The sequence below is a fragment of the Protopterus annectens genome, chromosome 9.part0 (genome assembly GCF_019279795.1).
Source record: "Protopterus annectens isolate FY-2018-M chromosome 9.part0, PAN1.0, whole genome shotgun sequence".
NCBI classification, from domain to species: Eukaryota; Metazoa; Chordata; order Ceratodontiformes; family Protopteridae; genus Protopterus; species Protopterus annectens.
Window position 1 is genome coordinate 1367906675 of NC_056743.1, and position 27054 is coordinate 1367933728.

Below are 27054 nucleotides of genomic sequence, written 5' to 3' on the forward strand. Positions count from 1 at the left end.
ATACCAGTCTTTTAAGCATTTCTTCTAAGGCTGCAAAGATGTAAATTGGCTTAATGTCAGAGGTGTTTTTAAGCTTTTTTACTTTACTCTGTGCTTTTGAAATAGAAAGGCTATAATGCACAGTGATGAACTGAAGACACTGGGGTATGATATGTACTTTTAAGGGAAAGTGAAGCTTGCCAATGTATCACTTAGGAGTAGGTACTTACAGAAATCTCTAAAGGAAACAAGAGTAATTCCCAGGAACTTAATAAAATCCACTAAAGCCAAGCTAAACTAGCTACCCACGCCAAAGACAATTACAAGGCCTTTTGTAGTTATGTTTGTAGTCGCCAAAGCACAATGCAGAAATGCACTGAGCTGATTGTAAATGGCCTTACCTACACTAAGACTGAAGATATAGCTAATCTACTAGCTGATAAATTCAGCTCCAACTTTACCTCCATCTCCCACTCCCTCAAGACATACCTGAAAATGTCTCTCGTCCGTATACCACACAAAACTATGCCCTAGAAGTACTATCAAAAGCTAAAACTACTGCATCTATAGGTCACAAAAATATCCTGAATGCATCTTAAATAGAGTGACGCAAGATTGAGCCACCCCTACAACATTATTTAACCTCAGCTTCCATATTTGTCTTGTACCAAGTGAATGGAGAACAGCTACAGTCATTCAACTGCATAAGAGAAGACCTTTCACAGAACCAGGCAATTACAGACACAAGTTTGATCAGCCTCACATAAAAAGCCACGGAAAGAGTTATCATGAAATTAATCACTAAGGACATTAGGAACCTTCAAACACTGGATCTGTTGTCAAGGGCAGGTCATGCTTATTCGACCTGGTGGACTTTTTTTGAAAAGGTCACTAAAGCAATGGCTAGAGGTAAAACTCTGCCCATTGCATAATTCAATCTGGCTAAAGCTTTTGATGCAGTTCCCTACTCAGGCATTGTAGAAAAGCTAAATAAACTGGGGTTAAACCCCATGTCACCCACTGAATTCCCAAATGGCTCATAGATAGGATGCAGGAAGTTAAAACAGGGGAAGCTGCTTCCAAAAAGAGATCAATCACAGTGGAGTCCCTCAGGGTGCTGTGCTGGGCCCTCTCCATTTTATATTCTACTTCTCTGAAGGAAAAGCCAAAAACAAAGGGCTCTGGCTAAGTTTTAAGGAAGGTTTGTCGCAAATAAATAACTGGTGTCAAAATCATGGACTGATACTAAATGCCAAAAAATGTATTATCATATATATTGGGAAGTTATCTACCCAGGGGAACTACTGCACTAACAATATTCCCTTAGAGTTGATCCAGTTGTTCTGGATTTGTGAACTTATGGGGATAGTGGACTAACTTTTGATGAAGATGTGTCCATTGTCAAAAGGAATTCCTTCAGTACTGCTCAGCTTATAAAGAAAGGGATGGCATCTAGTTCTAGAGATGTCACTGTCCCTCTTTACTTAGCCCTCGTTAGGCCAATCATTGAGAATAATGCCTCCATTGTCATGTAAGTGCTCAGACACATGCCACAAGTGGAACACACATACAGAGATACCTTTACTAAAAAGATACAATATCTAAACAACATGTCCTACATGGATCAACTAAAAAGCTCTATCACTGTACTGCATATCCCACAAACTGTTAAGATGTAACCAGTGACTGGTATATAAGTTGTCCTCTGACCCAGTACTGATAGATTTAATGCACATCAATGCTAATTTGCCCCAGGATTGCCTCCTGTACTACTAATGGATTGTGGCAGCTCCTAAATGTTTTATTCCATGTATGTCTCCCCTGAAATTATCTGTGATATGATATCAGTTATTCTCACAAGGGGTAATATATAATTAAACACCATGGGATGGGTAAGGCTAGTCTAATGCCAAATGTAGATTAAATAGATCCCAGGGTAAACCAAGGCAGGGCCAGTGATTTGGTGAATCAGGAGAGGAGCTGCAGGCAGCCACTAGTCTGCTGTGAGGAGCTATAAAAGGCAGTAACATAAAAAAGTGGTGGATGTTTAGTGTTTTGATCCTTTACACAGGTTTATCTTATGGCAACTATGTTTACAGAGGAGGTAATTAGAAATAATGCAATGGCTGAAACTCGGTGGGCTGAGTACTACCAGCTGTAGCCAAATTACAGGCAAGCATTCTTACTACAATAGAGGTGTGAAATGTAAATAAGGGGATCTGGATAGGAATTCAAGAGTGAGAAGTAGACATATAGTCACAACAATGAAGAATACAAGAGCTGACAATGAAGAAGTAAATATAAGTGGAAATTAGCCTAACAAAGAGGACCATGTATTAAGAAAATCTAGTAAAAATGGAGGTACAGTGAGAAATGAGGCACAGCGTTGCACAGAGATAAGGAATGGAGCAGGTACTTCTTAGCTGCAATACAAGCCATTCCCCAGAAAAATCACAAAAGTTCTGCTATGAATTGCTTTAACTTCTTGTCTCAGTTAAGTCAAATGTTAATATTCTAAATAGTGCATTGTCAGAATAGGCCTGCCTAGTCCTTGCTCCAGGCCCTGTACCCTAATCTCCATTGTATGGGGTACATGGATGCCATGGAAAACACCTCTCTCTCTCTCTCTCTCTCCCTAGATTGGAGAACAAGAGCTGATTCATTTACTCTCATTCCCCTAGGGGCTTTTGTAACACATGGACCACTATCTGAACTAATATTACCTGTGAAGTAGCCAACCATTCATACTTCTATGCCAAAAAGTCAGCTTAAACAGGTTCATAGGTACTTACTAGGCTACCAACCTTTGAGGATCTTAAGAAGCTTTGCCTTACATTCCCAAGGTAGCTTTTAACCCTTTAACCCAACTTTACGCAAAAATAACCCAGCATTGGGAAGAACACTGATGTGTTGGAACATTAACATGTTTCTCCTATCCATGAGGGATAGGGTGCTAAACCAGTGGTGAATTTGTGGTTCCCCTTCCGTTCATCCAAATTACATTTGAATAGAGTAAAGAAATACTTTGTTTTATGTGGAGTATATGGAAGTTCCAGAGAAGCAGTATTCTCAGTGATACAAATTTATCTAGTTAAACACATCGAGAGCCTTTGAGTGGGTGTTTATACGACTGGACTCTTGAATGTATAATAGTACTGACAGAATAGGGTCTGTTGAAGCTCTACAGGCAAGGTAGACGTAATGTCTCAGTAGGCTGTATGATACTGAGAATAGGGACAAGGCTTTGAGACAGTCTGCATAGTTTTTATGTTTCAGACCCGTAACATTTTAGTGACAAAGAGCTGTGGTCATTCCAGTTGCAAGAGGTATACAACTACATACCAAAATGGACATTTTACTTAATGATTGGTCTAATGACTGCTGAGTATAGTGGAACAATTACATGCCTGGATTTGCCCACAAAACTTTTAGATATAAGTTGTTCAAAGAAAAGGAGTTCCTTATAACAGTGGATATTTGATGATCAAAGGACTGTTCATTGCTGACATAATTTCCCAGATCCCTAACTATGGGTTCAATACATTCAGAATGTGTTGCCAATATTGTAGTTACAATGGGATATGTTAAGTGAGCAAGCATTAAGCATTATCTAACACAAGCACAGACAGGATTTACAGAGAGCCGTTGGGAATATTACCCTTATCCGATGCCCACATTATGCTGGGGTTGCAGGGAAATCAGGAACAAAAACTTCTGGTATTCCTTGAGTTATTTTCACATTAGAAGTTTATTTACAGGTGCATATAGCAAGGGTACACAGATGACAAAATCTGCAGGCTGCATGACTGTGAATGATAGTCTTTAGTAACTCAGTGGCAGAGCACAGATATGAATACCAAGTATGTCTATGTGCCAATGCTGGGTGGGTACATTAACATTTCTAAAACCTTAAACAGCTTTACTGCAATGTCTGGAAGTGGAGATATCTGCTAGAAGGGTATCTGAGTTGCAAGGTGTTATGGTAAGTCAACCCTTCCTCATTTTCCATAGGGACAGGGTTTCTCTGAGAACTAATCCTTCTTTTATGCTTAAAGTGGTATCCGAGTTTACTTTCAGCCAAACTATCCATCTTCCTGTTTTAATTCCTGAGCCTAAGAATGAGGGAGAAAGGATACACCATATCTTGGATGTCCATAGACATCTAAGGTACTATCTTGTCAGAACTAAATCTTTCAGATCTTTGGATCAATTGTTAACTTCTTATGAGAGTAAGAAGAAGGGACAACCTGTGTCAAAACAGACTATTTCAAAATGCTTGTCTAAGGCTATTACCTTTTGTTATACTCACCACAACAAATCTATTGCAGGCACTCTACCAGGGCCCTGGCTTGATCTGTGGCTTTTTGGAAAGGGCTGGATTCTAGAAGTATTCTTGGAGATGCTACTTAGTCCTGTGTACATAATTTTACAAAGCACTGTAAGCTTGATTCCTTCTCTAGGTCTAGATCAAGTTCTGCTAGGACCATTCCCCAGTGGCTCCTGGACTCTTCCCCTTCCTCCTCGCAAATATATTTAGCTATGGTAATCTACTCATATAGCTAAGGCTACTGCAGAAGTGACTGATATGATGCATGTAGTACAGTTGTATAAGTTAAACTTAGCATAACAGTAGATGTTCGATTAATCACTGCAGCAGTAGCCACATTTATCTTCCACCACCTTGTCTTTTGGTGTGTTTTTATGCCAGGGTTTAGACATTTATTTATTTATTTGCTATTCCTAGCATTGTCCTTTCAAGGCTCAGCCTCCCTCTCTCTGCTGGCGGGGAAGCTCTGAAATGCTTAGCACCCAAATTTGTCTTTTAGTCAGCTCATCTTGAGCTGCTTCACAGTTTGGTGCATGAAAGGTACCCTGAAGCTTTGTAAGCTGAATGGCTGTTATATCATAGACAGAACTTTGGAGAAGTTGGTGAACTTTTGAGCAACATGTGTCTATTTTTTAGGAAAGTACTTCTATATTGGACGGCTTATAAACAACCCTCAGGATTTAATAAAATCTGTATAGGCACAGTGTAGAGCCTACACAGAATGTTACCATGTCTGTGTATACACGGTTACTGAATCAGTGCAGGGGGTGGTGTAATGATAACCATGTCTGCAGAGGAGTAAGAGACACCCTGCACTGTGCTAATGTTTTATTTTTATCTATTTTTTTTTAAAGCATATTTGTGCGATGTGGAGTGCAGCAATGCTAAGCAGCAACCACAAATAAGACAGCAGACACCTGCCAGACATTTAAAAATAGAAACCGGATATCATTAATTATTTATTTAAATGTGATGTTTAAGTGCATCCAAGTGTGTCTGCATAGCGTAGCTCGCAGCTATGCACTGCTTATAAGTAGTTCAGTGGTTTATGTGAAGGTATACCAGATTTTGTTAATATACATGCAGCTAAATGGGTAGAGTGATGGCTTCATGTGCAGAACGTCCAGTGTTTGAATATATGGAAGGGAAATTAGTATTTAATTTTAATATAAAAATTTTGCAGACTAATTTAAAATATAGCTCCGCTGTGCTGTGCTCTGCTGAGACCTGCTATGTGCAACATAAATATGACAGCTGCCAATGTTTATGCACTGCTTAGCTGGTTTGCATGCTGCTAAGACTCAGGTTCTACGAGTTTTCTCACTTCTTAGCTCAGCTGCGCTGGTTTGTGCTAAGTGACGCAGTGCTTTTTGGAATGATGCCCAATGATGTATAAGGACAGGGAAACAGCCTATTTTAAGCCCAAATGGTGGCAATACAGCAGAATCCATTGGAGTTTTTCCTCTGACAGGTGCTATGGCTGGTGTTGGTGAAAGTGCACACTTTTGAGTGTAGTGTTGGGGCATTCTGGAGTCCAAGGTCATGGTTGGACTCCTAGTTAAAAACCATGATGACCAGCTGCTGCAGGGAGGTTTCCAGGGCTCAGAGTGTAAGGCAGAGGCCTGAGACTGGCTGGCCAGAGAACTCACCAGTGCTACTGGTATTCACCGCACAGGTGAGCAGTGTCACCACCATCATGACCTGAAATGATGAAAGGGGGAACCCTTGGACACCTGGGTCCAAGAAGCTCGAGCAGGGAATGCCCCACAATTATGTAAGTAATTTTACCTCTGTTTCACCAATATCTAACGTGAATGTCTGCAAAACTGGTATGCATAATGGTGTACATCTCTCCCAACAGCTGCAGAAGAGAGGGTTTGCAATGTTGAGTCAGATGCCAGGTGCCTGACCAGGTTACGCCATGAGTGTGGTGAGTACAGATGCATTATGGTAACTGTAGTGAAATAAGCAAGAAAGGGTACAGTATTAACTGTGTGACAGTATATACAATAAAGTCTGTAGGGCAACACATGTGGAATTAGAGCTGTATTGTAAGAAGTGAATAATGCCAACTGTAGTGGAATAAAAACATGAAACAATACCAGTAACTGCATTAAAGTATGCACAATAAAGTCTGTAGTGCAATAAATGTGGAATTAGAGCTATATTGCAAGAAGTGAATAATGACAACTGCTGTGCAATAAAACATGAAACAATACCAGTAACTACATTAAAGTATACACAATAAAGTCTGTAGTGCAATAAATGTGAAATTAGAGCAGTATTTTAATAAATAAATAATGCCAACTGTTCTCCAATAAAATATGAAACAATACCAATAACACCAAGGAAAATGGTGTACATCACGATTGTCTTGTAACCATTGCAGTAGAGCTGTACGCATTCAGACTGTAAGGTAAGGTGCTGCAGTCAAGTATAATACTGTAATAGCTGTAGAATGCAAATCTAATGGCTGCCAATTGTATTGTTTAACTCATATAGTACTGTTCAAGGCGGTCTCTAGGCAAATATTGTTCACATAATGCTCTTGTCATCCACAAACATCAGGTAATCAGGGTATATGGGTAAGGTATCCAACTCCATGAACTGATATTATTTGCTGACTTCACAGATATTTCAATCCAGTAACAATAAATTGTGTATACCAGCATTGTTTATACTGATATATAGTGTACCTACTATATGCATTGTGCTTGTATTTCATGCATGTGTGTTCTACTGCCACTGCAGTCTATTATAACACTGTAGTAGTACTGCTAAATCATATTTTGTTCCCAGGTAAGCTCTAGGGAAATATCAGTCAGTCAGTAATCAGCAGTGACTTAGTAGCTCAGTTTGTTAAATGCTCTGTATATAGTACATTTTGCCACACACAGACCAGGGATTGAAGCTGGTGCTATGTAGCACTAAATATTACAGTAGCAGTCACATAATGCTCAGAAATTCTCTCTCTCCACAGGAACTACAGGTAAATGGGTGAGGTAGGCCATATTATATGCACATAATTGCGTGTTTAGCAAGAATGTGAAAAATCAGCAATGTGCAGTCAGAAATAATATGTGTAATCCTGGTATGGCTGTATGCCTGGATTGTCTGTTAAAAGTTGCTGCAGTTGATTAATACATTCCATGCAGATGTCCCCTGCAGTCACTGCTATTTGGTTCTATTCCCATCCCTGCCAACCAAGGCATGACTGCTGTTTAGTCTCTGTACTGTACACATACATGTCTCTCAAGTGTCACAATTTCATGTTATGTAATTAATAGTGCATAATCCACCTGTTACAAGAATACCATGGCAATGAGTACTTAGATTGCAAAGTATCACCATTTCAGCCCACAGAACATCTTCATAGTTACACAATTCCACCTGATGTGGTGTAAGTGTATACCCGCAGTTGTTACCGTTTGGCTCATGGTGTCCCATTCATATAGCTTGAGAGGTATGTACATGCTACATCAGCTAAATGAGACTTGTATTCACTGTACACATAAAGAAAATACAGACCCGTAGAGTAGATAGTATTACCTTTGTTAAGGAAATAAGGTGCAATGCTAGTAATGGACTGATTTTCTCTCTCTTCCCACCCCTTATTTTCATTTATTTATTACTGTTATTCATTGGTTATGGTTTATTATTAACATATATTGTTACATTAACTGTTTTTTGGGACATGTGTTTTATTATTGTTATGTATTATAATGGATGCATATTAACATATCGTGTTAAATTACATATTTTGTTGGCTTTATGTTGTAAATGTTACTGGCATGCTGTTATACTGACTCTTCTATTATTTATTGCTGTGTTTCACATAATATGCATTGATATGTAACTGCATTATTTCCAATGTTCTGTCATGCTATTACTAACAAAGTTTTGTTAATATCAGACCTATACTTATTGCTATACCTCCATTACCATAACACATCAGGGTAGACTGGTTCTTGGTGATCCACATACCTTGCCTTAACTGGCCATGACACCGAGTCCTAGCAAGTCTGGGATCCAGGCTGGTGGTGACCGCTCTGCTGCTCCTGCACCACCTGTGGCATCGGGTGGAATGACCTCAGGGGAATGGGGCCCAGACTCCCACTGTGAGAGGTGGCAGAGGGGCTGCATTCACCCATGATCAACTGCTGGTCATGGTGTGCAGGATTATTCACCAGAGCTATAAATGCAGACTGTGCCAAATTGAGAGCACCCTGGCCAACCTGGCGAAGCAGGTTCACCCTGGTGCCCAGCCTCCAGCACAGCCACCCTCAGGTCGGTGAAGAAGCAGTGTCAACTGTCCCATGGGTGGGGATGCGAGTCATGCTGCTGCTGTCTGGAAGGTGTTTACCCCCCTCATTTGTTACACATTGCCCCTGTCTGCTGTCTTGTCTGTCTGCAAATGCAACCTCTCCTACTCAGCTTGCCTCCCCTCATGTACCTATGTCCCTTCCCCTGCATTTCACTCTCACCTTAAAAAAAAATGGGCACCTGTCCCAAAGAAAAATATCATCCCATACATAGCTCTCCATATCACACACGTGTCCACTGGACACCACTAATCTGGTCTAACTGACTTGTCAATACATTTATGTTGTCCTCAAATTGACTTGTCAATACATTTATGTTGTCCTCATCCCTCTCTCTAGGGTTTGAGAGGGTCTACTTTAATTAAACAAAAATGGAATCCGTTGAATATGAATCCGTCGACAGCGAAACGCGGAAATGAATGCACTAAATAGCAAAATTGGAAATGTCGAACTGTTACAGTTGGCCCATCTGTGGTATAGCTCCATAAGGTAAGTGTGCAATAGTTACGGACCTTAGGGTTAGGGCGCGGATTAAGGTAAGTGCATAGATAGGTAATGTACGTAAGGTTTAATGTAGGGTTTTGTTAAGTGTATGTGTGTGGAATATTTACTTTGTGTGGGTATAGTTCTGTAGGGTAAGTGTGCGGTAGTTACGGACCTTAGGATTAGGGAGGGGTTAATGGTAGTGCATAGATAGTTGTGTATGTGGGGTTTAGTGTAGGTTAAAAAGTGGGGTTTTGGTGTCTTAATTTAGGCTTAGTAGTAGAGTTTTGGTTAGTGTATGTATGTGTTTTTTGTTGTGTTTGCGTGGGTAGTATGTTATGGGTGGTGGGGTTGGCCAACTATTGCGCTTTCAATGTTTAAATTTCACGGTTTTGCATGTTCAACATTATCGCGTTTCACTGTTTATGTGTTGACGGATTCATATTCGACGGATTCCGCTTTCATTTAATTAAAGTACACCCGGTTTGAGAGTCCAAATTCATTAACAAAATCTGTCAAAATGCACAGCTGTTACTGTACAAGATATGAATAGCTATGGCTCTTTCTACGCCCTTCCTGCACATACCTAACTGCCTTTCACTATGTTTTCCTCCTGCTTGCCCCATTTCACCATTTTCATATTACCCTCTTTTTCTTTTCTTTATATTATTTTAGTGCAGATTTGTGCAGAACTAAGTGAAGTGGCATGGTGTGGCACATTGTGCTGCTTTGCTTAGCTAAGTTTAAATGAGCTTTAATGGTTAAATGTGTTTATTATATCATTAGACAGATGTACAAAATAAAAACCTCTGCCAAGTTTCAAACCCAGGCCCTTCTCACCTACAGCCCACTGCATTAATCCACAATGCCACACATATCTGATTTAAAACAGGTGTTTCCAGCAAAACATACTGATTGCCACTTACAATCATTAGGCATGTAACTGAAATAAAAATGAATGGGAAAAATGGGAGTGTACCTTGGACTCTGATGCAATAATACACAAGTAGACAACCAAAGACATAATAATGGATATAAGTGAGGTCTGTGATAGCAGGCATATGTGCCCTTTTATCAGCAACTTGTGGAAAGACACCTGCTATGGCAGCAATGGCAAAGTACATGTACAATTGGGACCCTGGTGCAGAAATACAGCCATACAAAGCCATGCACATACTGATGGATGTAGAAATTTTCACACAGCCTGTATATGTGCACATATATCTTGCAAATGCAGATGTTTTTGCAGTGACTCAGTAGAACAGTCTGTTAAATGCCTTGCATGCAGTACATTTTGCCACACACACAGTCCTGGGTTCAAATACAGTTTTGTGTTGCAGTTCAATTACATTATTGTGAAGGCAGCAAGTAATGAGCGAGTCATGCAGTTCTAATCCACACAGGTTACTGCTAGTTAATGAACTGCTAGCCAGTGTTGCAAGTCAGAGACCTGCAAGTAGGGACACACTGCACATATCTGTATAGCCTAACAATATGTTGCCTACTACTCTGTTATTGGCACCATTGCATAACAGATGTACCTTAATCACATGCGTCAATCAGATTGTACAGGGTACCCTTACCCTGGCTCTGCCATAACGACAAGGTTGATACAGCCGCCACAGTTACATGTGCAGCTTGCTGTCCTCAAAATTGTCCACACTCCCCCCTCATGTGCGCTGGGCTGCAGAAGTTGCTGCAGCCTGTAGCATACACAGCTGTATGTAAAAGTAGCTGCTATAGACCTACCATACCTCCCAACCTTCTAGAACAAGGGATCTGGACAAAGACATATGTAATGGGGGGGCAAAGTCCCACAGATAGGGACATGTGTAATGGTTTGCCCCTACAAAGATAGTAGGTTGATAGAATGACAGCTACTGCATTAGCATGCATATTCTGATGGGTATGAAGTCTGACACTCTGTGTTTCTTTCCTTATCGACCTCAGTCCACAATGTTTGCCAGTGAACTGCCAGATGACCACAATGTCATGGGACACTGACCACACATAGGCAAAACTGTGGACGTACTTCATAAATCTCTACAGTTGACAGTTATGGTACCTACCCTCTGCAATGCTGTACTCTCCACACCTCAGTAAAATCCATCTTAACAACTAAGAAAGGGGCCAAGGTCTACATGAAGGCCTTATATATTACACTGTGGGGGGCATGTCATTGGCCAATGATAGTGCAATTCAGCTGTTTTGGCCATAATTAGCAATGCTAAGCCACTGATTAGTGTAGAGGTCATTACTTGCTAATGAGCAGTACCTTAAAAAGGCAAGCAGCTGGTTATGGGGAACAAGTCTGTATGAGACTTACCTCAGAAAGAAAGCATATTTTCAAAAGATTACCAGAAGCAAAGTTCAAGAAAGGAATACTGTATTCCACCAGGTATGTAATAGATTTCTCCATGTAACATTATGCAGATGGGAGGATGGAGGTATGGGGAATGGGAATAGAAATGTCTTAGATCTATGGTAATGACATGTCAGTGATAGTCTGCTGTCCTACACCTGTAGGCATGCCTCTTAACTGTCCATGATTTGCAATCACATCTCAGCTCTGTCCCTGTTAATCCCCTCCTACAACGGTTGGCTGTTGTAGGAAAGCTAGTGTATTACACATAATACATCGTGACAATGAGTAAGGGTGTACACTCCTGTAATGTCAAATTGTGTATTGTAATTCACCTCTATCATTCAGTCACTGTCTCACATACATAGTTCTAACATTTTAAATGTGTCCCTGATGTACTCTGACTAAGTCCCCATTTCTGATGATATATGTCCCTGTTTGGTTGATGGCTATGCCTAACATACCTATCAACCCCTTATAGCATGAACGTAGGACAAAGCCATAATTTATGGGGTGACCAAGGCCCAAACTCAGGGACAGTGTTTAAATTTAGTCAGAGATCCACAAGTTTGTGTGAAAATAAACAAAACTATGAGGCAAACATCCTGACATTCTGCAAACATCTGCATAGTCAGGAGGTATGATGCCTACATTGAACCTATACTACAGCAGGTTTGCATTTTTTTCTGTCATTCTGGCACACTGGTGTTGCTGGACTGTCCCCATATAATTGTTGTAATAGCACACTGCTATTTGTCTGACAGATGCTGTATGACATAGTAGTGGGAGTTTGCCCATATGGGACACACCACAGTAGACTGCAGTGATGGGTGTTGAAACTTAGAGCAGAATCTGTCACGGCAGACAGGGACATACCACAGTATTGCTACTATCTTGGTGGTATTCACACATGTAGAGTGTTGCCAGGCTGTGGGGTATGACGTGTGAGGGAGCAGTGGCTAGTGCAAGCCATTATGGGTGTGTTGGATCTGTATGTATTGGATGTCCACATATCTGGTCCTGTAATGTGTTCCCCTTTTGTTGTCTTTCAGGAACCATGTACCACAGAAGATATGCCCCGCTCTCAGAGGCAGACAATGACAATAGAGGATGGACTGACAGCACCATCTGATTTTGTTGTCCAGCGGGAGGCATAATCGGGAGCAGCAGGCAGCATTGTGGGCAGACCTTGTATGGGATGTCAATCAGATTGGCCAACAGGACAGGACCTATGAGCAGGTCTGACACTGGGCCAAAGATTTACTGAATGCTGCATGACGAAGGGCAGCTCCTGTTGCCAGGGATTGTGCTGCTACCAGTGGAAGGCCTGCAACAGAGCAACCACTCTCAGCCACAGAGGAATCCCTGGTGAACCTAGGAACACATGACAGCTCCCAGGCATCCATCATACCATACATCATGGAGGTGAGTGCCACAGTGTCCACAACAGAGGAGCATCTTGGTAAGCATACTGTGTTCACCGGTGTGATACTGTATCAGTCATTATGGCAGGCTGTACATAGCTGTATATGAATGTTAGGTCTATCTGCATTGGGGGGGGGGGGGTTAGGGTTAACATCTGCTGTGCACATATACTCAGAATGTCAGCAGTATAGCCAGTATCATCATAACTGCTGTACATGTGGATATATGCACATATTACCTTGTAGTTCTGCAACCTTTGGTGGTGCTGACAATACCTCTCCCTCACCTTTCCATAGGTCCATCAGGTGTGGCCCAAGTCCATGGTCCTGTACTTGGTAAGAGTGATGCTGTTTTTTACAGATGGTATATACCCTATGAAAGTTAAGGGCTGCCATATTACCTTATGTACAAATGTTGTGTTTAGCCAGAGTAGAATATTTGTATATTCCATTTTGGAACAGTTAACTACGGTTCATAGACTGGTTAATAAGAGAAGTGTATTTGAAATACCATCAACACGTCTGCACTTATAGTTATGAGGGGCTACACAGCCTGGTATACATGAGGCAATTACTCCAAGATTTTTATTTTTATTTTTTATCATTTTGTTGACCAGGAAAGTCTGACTAGGACAGAGCCTATTTTCAGTGGAGGCCTGGGAAGAAAAGCTCCAGAGACATGTCTTTGGATTGTGGGAGGAAACCGGAGTACCAGGAGGAAACCCATGTGAACACAGGGAGAACATGCAAACTCCACACAGAAGGCACCACAGCAAAGAATTGAACCAGACAGCCTCCTGCTGTGAGGTGACAATGTTAACCTCTGCACCCTTGCACCACCCCTAAGATGCCTGTTCAAACACAAAAGGGAGATGCTACATACCTGAGGCAGTGACACTAATACTGGCATATGATTTTCAAGACAGGTGTACTGGGTTTTGTGTGTAGTTCTATCACATATAGTGTCATATTGCATACCTTACAGGCAGTGTGTACTGGCAACTTTACCTGGATGTGGCTGAAGTGCATATAATAAATGGCTTGACTTGTCTGTGTATGTTGTTGTGAGGTTGTCTGTTGTGCATGGGAGTGGAGATGAGAAGATGTTAGATTGGTAATGCAGTTGTGGATCCTCATTTGTATGAGTCTCTGTGGATTACCCTACATAAAAGTGCAGGTAGTAATGTACTGGTTTTATCTTGGTTTTCACAGGTGACTGGGGGAGTTGGAGTCTTTCCCCCTCACAACCTAATGCCAGTGTCTCATCAGACTCTGATGATGATGGTGGCCAGATTGAGGCACAGGTGGGGCTGAATCTGTCCCAGAGGTTGACATCCCTCTTCTGCTCCAATTGTCACCACACACAGTCAGTATGCCCACACATACTCAGTCCCCAGAGGCCACAGATATTGGACAGTCAGAGGGTTGCAACTTTAAACAGGACAGTGTGGCAACTATGGTGTCAGTGAGTGCAGACACTGGCCATAGCCAGGGAGCAGGTCTCACACAGGTGGACTGACAGGGGTGCTCACAGGAGGACTGCTGTCCATCCACCACCTGTTGCAGGTGTCACATCAGGGGTCACTCAGTGCATGTTTTTGGCCTTCATGGCGGCACATTCTCAATGCAACACCAGATGGATGCTTAGGGGTATGGACGCAGCACAGTCTGACATCCGTGACTGCCTTCACCACAGTGGGGACACCCTGGATTGGTTGATTGATACAGTGGGCTGAGACAGTGTCTGTCTTGGACCGCACATTGTCTGTGGTGGAACATCTGGTTGGAGTTGGGCATCAGACACGTGGATGTAGATCAGCAATACCATATGCTGAGAGTCCACATGGCTGTGTACAGTCACATTCCTGTAGTGGAAGTGCCCCAGCGCTACAGAGGGAAGTGTGCTGTTCACACCATGACATGACACACCACAGTCACATGGTCCTGAGTGGTCCTGTGGGGGACACAGCCCCAGAATTTTGTGAGGAAGATGCAACAGAACTGGGCTCAAGTTAGCTGTGTAGGAGCATGCCCAGTGGGACTGTCAGTACTTACAAGGTGACTCCTGGCCAGAGCTACCTGCACTCCAGGCTATGATTCTGTGTGCTACAGACATTGGCAGATGCAGTTGTTTCCGCAGTACAGCAGTTCCCTGACATTGTCCATGGCATTTCCTGGCTGTGTGCTATAAATAATATTTGATTGGGGTACATAATGTAACACCACCTACAGGGTGACAGTCTGTATACATCTCACTGTACATGTTTTTTCATAATGTCCAGCATTTCACCTCTTATATTTGTGGTGTTCCAGTAAAATGTTGTGTAATGCAGTCAGTTAATAGTAGTAACTACAGGCAAACATTTGAGTGTTGGACTTTATATCCTTCAAATATTCTGCACTGATGCAAACAGCTTTTTTACTAGCCACCTTCTAGGTTAATCAGGGCATGTGAATATCTGTCTCTAGTTTTGGCCCTTTGCCCCCCATTCTCTCTGGCTTTGCTTAGCTTTCATGCACAGACTGAGGGGTATGACAATCTGTGGGAACACCACCATATGACTACCTCACATGCAAAAGATGTGGATACTGCCATATCAAACCATAAACACTATAACCCATGCTAATGCCCCTAGCCTACCAAGCCACACAGGCTACCAAACAGGGATGTGTCATTCATCACACAATCAACAACATACAGACATATATTGTCACCCTGCATTGCGGGAGGCATAGAAGGTGTGGCCAGGTTCTATGTCACAGTCCTGGAATTGGCTGGTCTGCTGATTTCTGTTACAGCAGTTGTATCGGTACACTGATGTGTTGGGACTGGGGGAGACCAGCCCATGCTCTGCTGGCATAGACAGTTGTGCAACTGTCATGTGACTCCACTGTTTGCCATCTCCCTTGAATAAAGTAGTGAATTTTTCAGCCATGTGGCCTAGTGCATATTATGAAACACATACTATTGGACAGTGTACCTGCTGTCCCAAGTGGCTGTTAGATTACTCCAAGTAGCCAAATAGCCCACTATATTCCCTTGCACACATGTGGTGGGTCCATACATATGCTACCATATTCTAGTACCCCTTACAAGTGGTAAATAGGTGACTGACTTACCTTGCAAATGCAGCAGTTGACAGACCTGTAGTTCTGATGCATGCAGTACACAGCCAATACATGGTTAGGTACAGGTTGTGGGACTGGCATCATTTTTACAATTATGTATGCGAGTCAGAGTGAGGTGTCAGTCCCTAGGGCCCTAGGTTGTCAGTGGATGTGCTATGCATTGTCTCTTGGCCAAGGCCAGGGCATACTGGGCATGCCTACATCTGCCTACAGGGACAACCTCAGGAGTTTCCTCCTTGGAGTCCCCCTGTGAGTGTGGCTATGGTGACATAGGCAATGGAGGCTGTGTACCCCTTCCCTTTACTGATCCTGCTGCAGCTGTTTCTGCAGGATCATATTTTGTAGCATGATACATAGTGTGAACATCTGTGCACATGTGGCTGGAGAGTACTGCAGGGTTCCCCAGATATATCTAGGCACCAGAACCATGACTCCAGCAGCCCATACACACACTCCATGATGTTCCTAGTTTGTGCATGTGCCTCATTATGGTGTTTTTCTGTGGGTGAGTGTGCATTTCTGAGGACTGTCATCATTCATGGTTTCAATGTGTAGCCAGCATCTCCCAGTAAATGGCCATGTGGCATGACCCCTAGTAAACATCTGGTACAGCTGTAATGCATGCCAGATATGGGAGTCATGATAACTACCAGGGCTGCCAGCACATCCATTCATGATAATGCCATGGGAACTGCACACGACCTTGGCAGTTGATGGAGTGATACCCCTTGTGGTTGACGTAAATTTCTACCCTCCTCACTGAGTGGTGCGTTGATGTGTACATGAGTGCTATCTATGGCACTCAGTACCTCAAGGTAGTGTGCTACATTGTAGAAATGTTGCATATTGCTAGCCCTCACCTCAGGGGTGAGGGGGAAAAATGTGCTCACCTGCATGTGGTAGCATGGCATACAGGAACTGTTGGAGTATCCTGGATGCTGATGCCTGTGAGACCCCCATCATGACCCCAGTAGGTCTTTGGAAGGTACCTGTGGCTATTATCCTAAGGGCTACATGTACTTTTGTTTCCACTGCGATGGGTTCCCCTCTGTTAGCTTTGGATCTGAGTTTTGGTCGGCAGAGCTCAGTGAGTTCCTATGGTATGTCCCTGTCCAACCTGAAACGCTCTACAATCTCCAGCTCATGTAGCTCCCGGAAGGTTACCCTGGGACTGTATACTCTTCCCCTTCTCAGACTAGGCCTATGGTCAGCAGCAGCAGCACTGACCTCAGCATCTAGCACATACAGATGTAGCAGACCTGCAGTAGCTCTTAGCATTCCTTCAGTTAAAACTTCCAAGTCTGTACTCCACTGGTGCAGAGTATGGGGTGAAATCAGACTGTAGGGTGTATGCAACCTTTATAGTGCTCTGCTGTAGGTGCAGCCTTTATGATTGCTACCTATGATGCATTCCACTTGCCAAGTACATCATTAAGGACTGTTAATGCCCCTAGTTTGAAACATGGGTTATCAGTACTTAATATATCATTGCCTTTCTCAGCCAATTTTTTTTTTTTGTTGTTTTTTTTAACAGCCTTCCTCACTCAGCACTGTGGCATGCTGCACACACACTTGCCACAAAGGTAAACAGTGCTCAGCAGTCAGTGTACAAGCTCCCATGAAAGATCATGCTCAACACAGTGGTGTGCCACTCAAACATGTTCAAACACAATGAAACACGTCCCCCAATGGTAAACAAAGCATAGCCGACACTGTACACCCCCCTGCTCCTCAGAGTGCTGTGCCACGCAAACAGGCTCTGCTGAGCTCCAATGAGCTTACAAGTTCTCAGACACACCATCCTTTGATATCAGCTACGTCTTCTGTGGACACTAACATGGTTCTGTGCCTACACGAGTGGGATCTGCAGATATATATAACCATTTGTGATATTCAGTAACCCCATCTCATTTTCATAGGGATCCGTGCACACAACCTGGAGACAACACTGTTTCAAGCCCTGCCATTGTAGATAGTCAATGCAGGGTCCTATAAAACATTACTATCACATACTAATAACTTTGGTTTTTACACTTTTTTTTTTTTCATAAAAGCATGTTTGCACACTGCGGCACGCCGCTCAAACATACCCAGACTATTAAAAAAAATAAAATTACTCTAAATTATTTTCCATACGGTTATGGACACACGGTGGATAGTTTTGCACATATCTCTGTCTGCTATGCCATTTCTGTCCATTTAACTGCACTTTTACAGCCCCTGTTGTCTGTTTTACATCCTGTACACAGGGTTTTTCCGTGTACACTATGGGCACCAACACGGGGTCTGCAGGACTGCCTATCTGCTTGCTGGATTTCTCTACCTCCCCCATTTGCATACAATTCACTTGCTTATGAGGTGCTTTGTACGCCATGTATACTTCCATGATGGTGAGCTCATCCGCGCTGCTCAGCTCTGTTTACTGGATCACAAACCAGCTTATTTTCATGTAAGCAGTGTGCCACTATGCTTACATGGAAAAACAGACCATGTAGGATTTATTAAATTCCCCCAAAGGGATTGTATCTAAGTCTAGAGATGCCAGTGTCCACCTTTGCTCAGCCCACATTAGGCCAGTCATTGAATATAATGCACCCTTTGGCATGCATCTGTCTGGACACATGCAAATGGAATGCCCACAGAGATACCTTGCTAAAAGGATACAGGGCCTAAACAACATGTCCTACATGGACCTACTCAGAGTCCTGTCACTATTCTCATAGTCCTACAGACTGCTAAAAGGTGAACTGTGCCTGATACACAAGGCATTCTATGACCCATTACTGATGGATTTACTGTACATTAGCAAGTCAAATGTCATCAGGAATACTCAGTCTACAAATCTAAACCTCTTCTAAAACATCATCAGAACAGTTTGGAGGGACAGCTATACTTGACAGAGGATAGCTCTGCTATGGAATAAACTCCCCCTCCACATAAACAATGCTCATCCCTGTCCATTTTCAAATGTAACTTTGATCTAAAGATGGGATCATAGGATCGCAGGAGATTACTAGGCTATCATCCCAGAAGCCATTTTAAGCGTAGCAGTTTCATCCCAATGGAATGCCATAGAAATTCTAGTCAATACCAAAGAATGCATTTAATGATAACTGCCTATGTCCTGGAGGGTCGTGGGTGCTATCCCCGGTAAGAATTAACAGTGCTCCCTCTACTCTTCCTCTTGAATAGTGTCATAGAGGTGCTCTGTTTCACATGAATTGGTAGCCTGTTCCAAAGAGACATCAGTCACTGGGAGAGTAATTTGTCCCTCCAGCAAGTCCTATTTAAATTGTAGGCCATATTTAGGTCACTGGAATGGGTAGCCCTAGTCCCGTTTGATTTATGGATATGGTGTGTATTGTGTGGAAGCATTACATTTACCCCAGGACTACCACTGTACTACTAATGGACAGAAGCAACTCTTTAATGCTTTATCTCATGCATAGGTTCTCTCAAATTATCAATGGTATGACCCCAGTTATTCTCATTACGGGTAATATATAATTATAAATAACCTAAAACAGGTCTGTGTAGTCTGGAGCAAACAGCAAGTGGTAAGAACAGTCAATTAATAATTTCAAATTCCAAAATGGTTTTGGAATACAGTATTATATAAGAATATTATATAAAAAGAGAAAGAAATTGCTTAATGCTTATAAGACTTGGTCTCATTTTCCTATGTTAAAAGAACATTTAAACAAACTAGTAAAGAGGTTAGAGTAACCATTAGGAACCTTAACACTGAATATCAACTTAAACAGCTACTAACATCAAAAATAACTACAAAACCTTCTTTAGCACCATCAGGAGTTAAGAAATAACACCCAAAAATGTTTACAGACAGTCCACAATAATACTGCCCATGATCTAAAGGAAATAGTTAATATCCTAGCTGACAAACTTAGTTTAAATATTTCTTCACTCACACATATCTATTCCAGAGATACTAGATTCCCAGTCACTCTCTGTAATTACTGTGGAACAAGTTTTATCAGCCCTCTCAAAATCTAAGAGGACCTCATCCATGGGTCCTGATAATATACCAGGTTGTTTGATCATCAGTGCCAAATATGGCTTCTATGAATCCCTACTTAACCTGTTTCATTTAAACCTCTCCACTGGTTACATTTCTGAAGTCTTTAAAATAACCATTGTAATGCTGTTATGCAAGGGTGACCCGGCTGTGAACCCTGCTAACTACAGACCTATTAGTCTCATATGTAAAGTTATGGAACGTAATATCTCACTCCTCATTAATCTGAGTATTGAAAGTTTCTTGACCATGCAACCTTATCAATTTGGCTTTGTCAAAGGAAGGTCTTGCCTCTAGCTTCATTCATATTTTTGAAAAAGTTACTGAAGCAGTGAGTAGCAGTTATACAGCACAGGCAGTAAACCTGGTCCTGGCCAAGGCCTTTGACATAATTCTCCATGCAGGCATTATTGGCAAAGCTAATTATAAATCCTTATGTTATACAGTGTATAGATAACTGCTTGTCTCAGTAAACCCATGTGGTCACAGATGCCACTTCTGACATCAAATATATTACCAGTGATGTACCATAGGGATCAGTATTAGGCCATATCTTTTACTTGGCATCAATTTATCAGACATTCTAGCTAACACTTCTGGTCAATGGTTATCAAAGTTTGCAGACAACTGTCAATTGGGTAGAATTGCTCCCTCATGGGTTAGACCACGTTAGCAATGGTCTCAAGTTAAAAAGCAAAAAATCTAAAGATGTAGCATATTTCATTTCGATAATCAAAACATTTTCATATACCATATAGGCGGCACTCATCCTGCCAATCAGGCTTTGTGATAAGGAAATCTAGGCACTCCTGCTGATAATTCCTTATCATCTGACCATCATGTCTACACAACAGTTCAGAAGACCTGCCATATGGCTCAACTAATTTCCAAAGACATCTCTACTAGACCAAGAGAAGTCTTAATTTTCATCTTCTAAAAAAATCAGTGGTCACAAAATTCTTAGACTGGCAGCTGTTGCTCTGTAGTCATTCTCTTATAGACATTGTGGAGATTAATGCCTAGCCTTTTGAGTCATGAAAGATCCACCCTCTTTGACCTCCTATTCCTTTGCAGAAAAAAATATACCCAAAATGGCTCGCTAAAGGAAACAGATACACTGGCATAATAGATTCATATCTCAATGTAGCCATCATCTCTGCAACAAACTTGCATGCATTTCAAGCAGAGTAGTAGCCTTGTCACCTTCAAAGTAAACCTAGATAATTGGATGGGTAGTTTCAAATTCTACCCTGGTCTATCTTGTCTTGCCCTCCATAAGCATGGAGGGAACTTCTGGATATGGGTTTTGGTTAAACTTGTGATGCTCTGGAAAACATATGAATATAAACTGCAAATTGTTTGGGGAAGTTTATGTATGGACTATGGCTATAGTCTAGTATCACATAAATATGGGAAATGTCCTGATCACTTACGTTCACAAAATGGTTTGGGATGGTCCCAGTGTCCTGATTTTGTACACTGACTCCGTATGCTGCCAACAAGCTGGAAGCCACTTCTACATTCGTACTCTACAGTTGTACCTTCGACAGGTGTAAGTTCCATACTGTGGACATGTGCTCGTCCGTTCTCCAAGTTAAGCCACATTTTGGAGCAGTTCCGCACTGAAAGATAAAATCAGGAGTGATGACTTAAAGTCTATCTTCTTAAGGCTGTGAGCTAGCTCTTTTACAAATGACAACAGGTAGTTTTAGCATTTTCGCATGTTCAGTTACAAAATTGCAATGTTAGTAGAGTTTTGAAAAACAATCATATCTATCAGCTTCTTTGCTCAACAATTCTGGACTATATCAAAAATAATGGAGAGACAAAGGCCCAAAATCAGAGACAGTTTTTAAATGTTACTCTAATTCACTTGAAAAGTTAATATAATAACAGGTTTTGCACCGATGTACTTTTTCTGTACAACAAGACATGAAATTCTATTGTGTGGCATTATTTGCTGACTCTAGTATAGGTCTTTCGGCTTTTCCCAGTTAGGGGTCGCCACAGAGGAACTCCAGTCTGCTCATGATTGGCAGTGGAATTTATGGTGCCGAGTTGCCAGCACGATGCCCAACCTTCAAAGAAAGCACACCCATTCATGCTCGCACCTGCCTGCATGTCTTTAACACTCGATCGCAGGGAAGACATGCAACCTCCACACAAAAGGTGCTCCAGCCGAGAATCGAACAGGAGAACCTCTTGCTGTGAGGCGACAATGCTAACCGCTGCACAACCGCGGCTTGCTCATTATTTGCTGACTCTATTTCTTAGTGATTTTCCAGAACCGTCAAAATGATATGAGGGAAAGGGTAAAATTATGAGCTAAAATCAGTGAAGTTCTACAAAATTAAAGGACAGTTGAGAGATAACCATTAACTTGCTAAAACTTTAAACAGCATTTCAAATTTTATAATTCAAAATACCTTTCCAATATTAATAATAATAAACAACACAGACATGCTCCTTGATATTTCAATATATGATGTACAGACAGATACATTCATAGGATCTCTTCAAAACACAAGCAAAACATGATGATTTTTGGGCAACGGATTTAGGCAGCATTTTTGTTTATTTATATCCATAGAGTACAGACAGCTCCCACCCATCCACTGTTTTTAATATTTCTCACTAAAAAATACAAAAATTACATATTTTTCATTTACTTAAATTTGTTTACCAGTTGCCCACTTTCAGGCTTGCCAGATAGATACAAACAAAAGCAGCAATAAATAAATGAGATACAAAATTATGTAATACTAAGTAATAGGTGGTGCAACGGTTATGCCGCCTCACAGCAAGAGGTTCTCTGGTTCGATTCTTGGCTGGGGTGCCTTCTGTGCAGAGTCTGCATGTCCTCCCTCTGGTTGCGTGGGTTTCCTCCGGGTGCTCCGGTTTCCTCCCACATCCCAAAGACATTCAGTAGGTGGATTGGACACTCTAAATTGGCCCTAGGTGTGAGTGTGTGCATGTGTGTGCCTTCTGTGGAAGGTTGGGCGCCGGGCTGGCAACTCGACACTGTAAAACTCCACTGCCAAGCATAAGCGGACAGATGATCCACTGTGGCGACCCCTAACTGGGAAAAGCTGAAAGAAGAAGTAATAGGACAAAGCAACAAAAGGCAGATAATATTAAGGAAGCATTCACAATTTACAGTCCAACAGTTACGTTTTTTTTTTTGCAACAAAAGTAACCATGATATACAGTTGCCTATTAGATAAGACAAGAAGAAACTTTTTATAAAATATTTACCTTAATGCAGCCTTGCTCATGATAAAATTTATTAGTGGGATATAGTGTGAAACAGAATGAAGTCCTACACAAAATAATCCAATACTGGGTGCCTCTATAAAAATATTTCTGCATCTCACACCTAAAGTAATTTAGCCACGCCTCAGTCATACTTAATTTAAATGCCTGAGACTCAGCATTTTTACTTACAGAATAGTATATTGTGAAACTATTTCACAGGGTCTGTGTTTTAAATTTGTTAACCATGTATAAGTCATAAACTGCAAGTGGTCTTTTAACGGATAAGCCAGTGTCTGTGAACTGGTTAGTGTTATTTCACTCCTACAATATGTAAGTAGAGCCTGTGAGATTAAAACCCATGGCTATAGGATGATGATTTTTAGCAGATGATGTGCTTTTATACTGCTAAACCAGTTGATTTAATAAAGGAGTATGTCTTGTTACTGCAGTCTACCAGTTCCAGATAAAGCATATAATCTCTCACACTTCTTTCTCTAAGTAAGTTCATAACTGCAGTCTGTTTTAGATTTAACGACCTTGCTTCCTTCTTCATGTGCTAAGGGAAAATACTGTGTGCGCTGTGCCACTCGGCTACTAAAAGTCTAATTTAACTCATACGTGCTGGCATACTAAATAAATGCTTGTTATGTTTCAACTCTTTTTAATCAATGTTGCCCTCTTGTGGCTATTTTGAGAATTGTCTTTCAGTGTAAGGTGATCATTTTCTCTGTCTGATGAAAAAATGTGTGACTAGAGTGGTTATCAAAGGAACAGAATATTTAAGATATGATACAACCTGAGACTGAAATGTAAAGTACAACAGAATCAAGTACACTACAGCTTACAGTGTTGGTCGATAGCAGGAAACCACAAATTATTTAAAAAAAAAAAATTTTTTATTACTTGAACATCATAATCAGTACATGGAAAACATATTTTATTCAACTAAAAGGCATAGCAAGTGTAAGGAAATAAACTATATACTCGTTACACAACAATTTAAAGGTCACAATTCTTACACAAAAGGTTTCAAGGAGCAGAAAATACAAAAGGATAACAAAGTATATAAAAATAGCCTAGTAAACAAGTTAATGCTATAAAACATAAATACAGAATAGATCCAACATTGTTACGCATACGTTTGCAACGTAACCATTTGTAACTACATAACAAGTACTAATAAACTCTATTTAGGGTCTAATAATCTAAAGTATTACCTTGCAAGAATATGATTTCATGCTTTCAAACATCAGTGGACAGTGAATAAATTTACCTTCTTTGTGTAGCAAATGTTCCTGAGAACCAAACTGAGTGAGTTAGCTCATGCTATGAGGTAATTTAAAGGCATGTGTTTCAGGTAATGGAATGGCGATGCTTTTAAACCTCCTGATTTACTTTTTTTATTACATAATTGTGTCAGCATCATTCAAGTGTCATGTCTGTGGAGTGTCTGGTTTAATTTATTTACTTTTTATATTACCAGAGATTTGGATTGAACCACGTGGTCTTTTCTTCAGAATGACCAAGTTACGGCTGTATATAATCAAGCGATACAGTAACTGGTGGTAGAGGGACACAGCAGCTGACAAAACAACTGCTATCAGACCCCCTATATAAGCTTATTATGCCCGGTTTCCTCAGGGTCAGCCTACCATGTGGTATTCCATAAACATGCCTTTTTGCTGGGAGAGCCTTGTCTATTCAAATGGCAACAACCTTTTGGCTATTGAGTCTAGAGATGCCCCATGAGTGGGGAGGAAAGCAGATGTGTAAGAACTCAACATGCTGTGACCATCCTGTTACCTGCTGAGCTTGTGAGAATTAAGAGCCCTATCTTTTTCATACCACATGTTGAAATGCACCTTAGATGGCACAAGCTTTGCGTTTGTTGGAAGGGCTGTATCCTGAACCGGTGATGACATGTTCTTCAAAAATTGCAGCCCATTAATTTAGCTGCCTAGAGTTCTGACAATGATCCTGGTCTTTTAACAAGAAACGTGACTCTTACATATGCCCCCTACCCCCAAATACACATACTCTCCCAAACACTCAAACTGAAGGGGGGAGAGCAGGTTTTACACCTCATCATTCCCCCACACTGTCAACTTCTACAGTATTAGGAAAGCTATCCCTACACACCTCATCAGGATCATAGTCGGGCTTCATGCATCTTTGCCATGAAGGTCAAGGTCGGGCTTTGTGCAGCTCTGCCATGAAGGTCAAGGTTGGGCTTCATGCATCTTTGCCATGAAGATCAAGGTCGGGCTTCGTGCGGCTCTGCCATGATGGTCAAGGTCGGGCTTCATGAGGCTCTGCCATAAAGGTCATGTTTGGGCTTTGTGCAGCTCTGCCATAAAGGTCACAGTTGGAATTCATGTGTCTCAGCCATTAAGGTCAAGGTCGGGCTTCATGCATCTCTGCTCTGAAGATCATAGTTGGCTTTGTATGTCTCTGTCATGTAGGTCATAGTCAGCTTCATCCATGTCTGCTACAGGGACAGAAATTTGAATATATGATAGATATTTTCCTCAGTGTCAAACGAAAATATTTTTATACTCTGGCAGTGGAGGCTTTTAAAGGCATCAGATTCCTCACTACTATAATATCGTAATGACCCTTACTTGCATCACCATGTTTAAAAAGAGAAATATTTTTTGAATCACTCTTACACATGACATCAGATGGCAGCACAACCAGGAACAGCAACTTTGTAAGGTGTATTACATTTTCCTGAGCACACTGTGTTATGCCCCAACATCTTCCATATTCCATCCAGGCCCCTTATACTGGTGCACACAGTTGTGCATGATGCACATCCAGGCCCGTTATGCTGGTGCACACAGTACACAGTTGTGCATGCTGCACATCCAGGCCCGTTATACTGGTACACACAGTACACAGTTCTGCATGATGCACATCCAGGCCTGTTATACTGGTGCACACAGTACAAAGTTGTGCATGATGCACATTCAGGCCCGTTATACTGGTGCACACAGTACACAATTGTCCATGATGCACATCCAGGCCTGTTATACTGGTGCACACAGTTGTGCATGATGCACATCCATATGCTATTCACTATAACTGATGGTCTTCTGTCCATCACACTTTTTTTTCAAAAACATTTTAGTAAATGTTGTTAATAAACATGGACATAAAGTATTAGAAATAAACAATATAAATCATAATAACTATTTACACTGTATACAAACATCCATGATAAACATCTGTTTTATCCAAGAAAGGAAATCAATATTTATCTAACAAGCTTTCCAATTTTTGCCAAGCTAGTCTTTTGTGTGTTACATTTGATGATCTCTGATAAATAGTTTGCATTTCTTTTTTACATACAGATTTTGCTACTGAAATAAGCTCAGTAAACATAAGATTTTAAGTTCAATGTAATTATTTTTCGAGCAATAGCTAGAATTAACCAAAGAACAGGTAACTGATGTCTAGGAATTACACTTGGGGTAGGAACATTGAATATTATCAAAGAGCTAGCAGTTTTACAGTTATCAGATCGCAGGGCTTTTGTGAAATGTCTAAAATTCCTCCAATATTATGTGATAAGTTTTACATTCGATGAACATATGAACCCAGTTGGCTTCAAGAATATCACTACACCTCCAGCATTTGTTTTTGCTACTCTTGGTTATAAGGTCAATTCTGTGTGGAGTGTAAAAGGTTCTATGAATAAATCTCCAGGTATATAGTCTCCAATATAAAGATGATGA

General features: G+C 41.2%; 1 protein-coding gene across 2 annotated transcripts in view; it reads right to left on the reverse strand.

Moving 5' to 3' along the window:
* Positions 1–27054, reverse strand: part of LOC122812081 (gamma-aminobutyric acid type B receptor subunit 1-like) — a 2214644-nt gene that overhangs the window by 872810 nt on the left and 1314780 nt on the right. For both annotated transcript variants that reach the window (XM_044084349.1, XM_044084350.1), the window contains one exon: positions 21496–21684. In XM_044084349.1, the coding sequence (XP_043940284.1) occupies positions 21496–21684 (189 nt within the window). The remainder of the gene's footprint in view (positions 1–21495; positions 21685–27054) is intronic.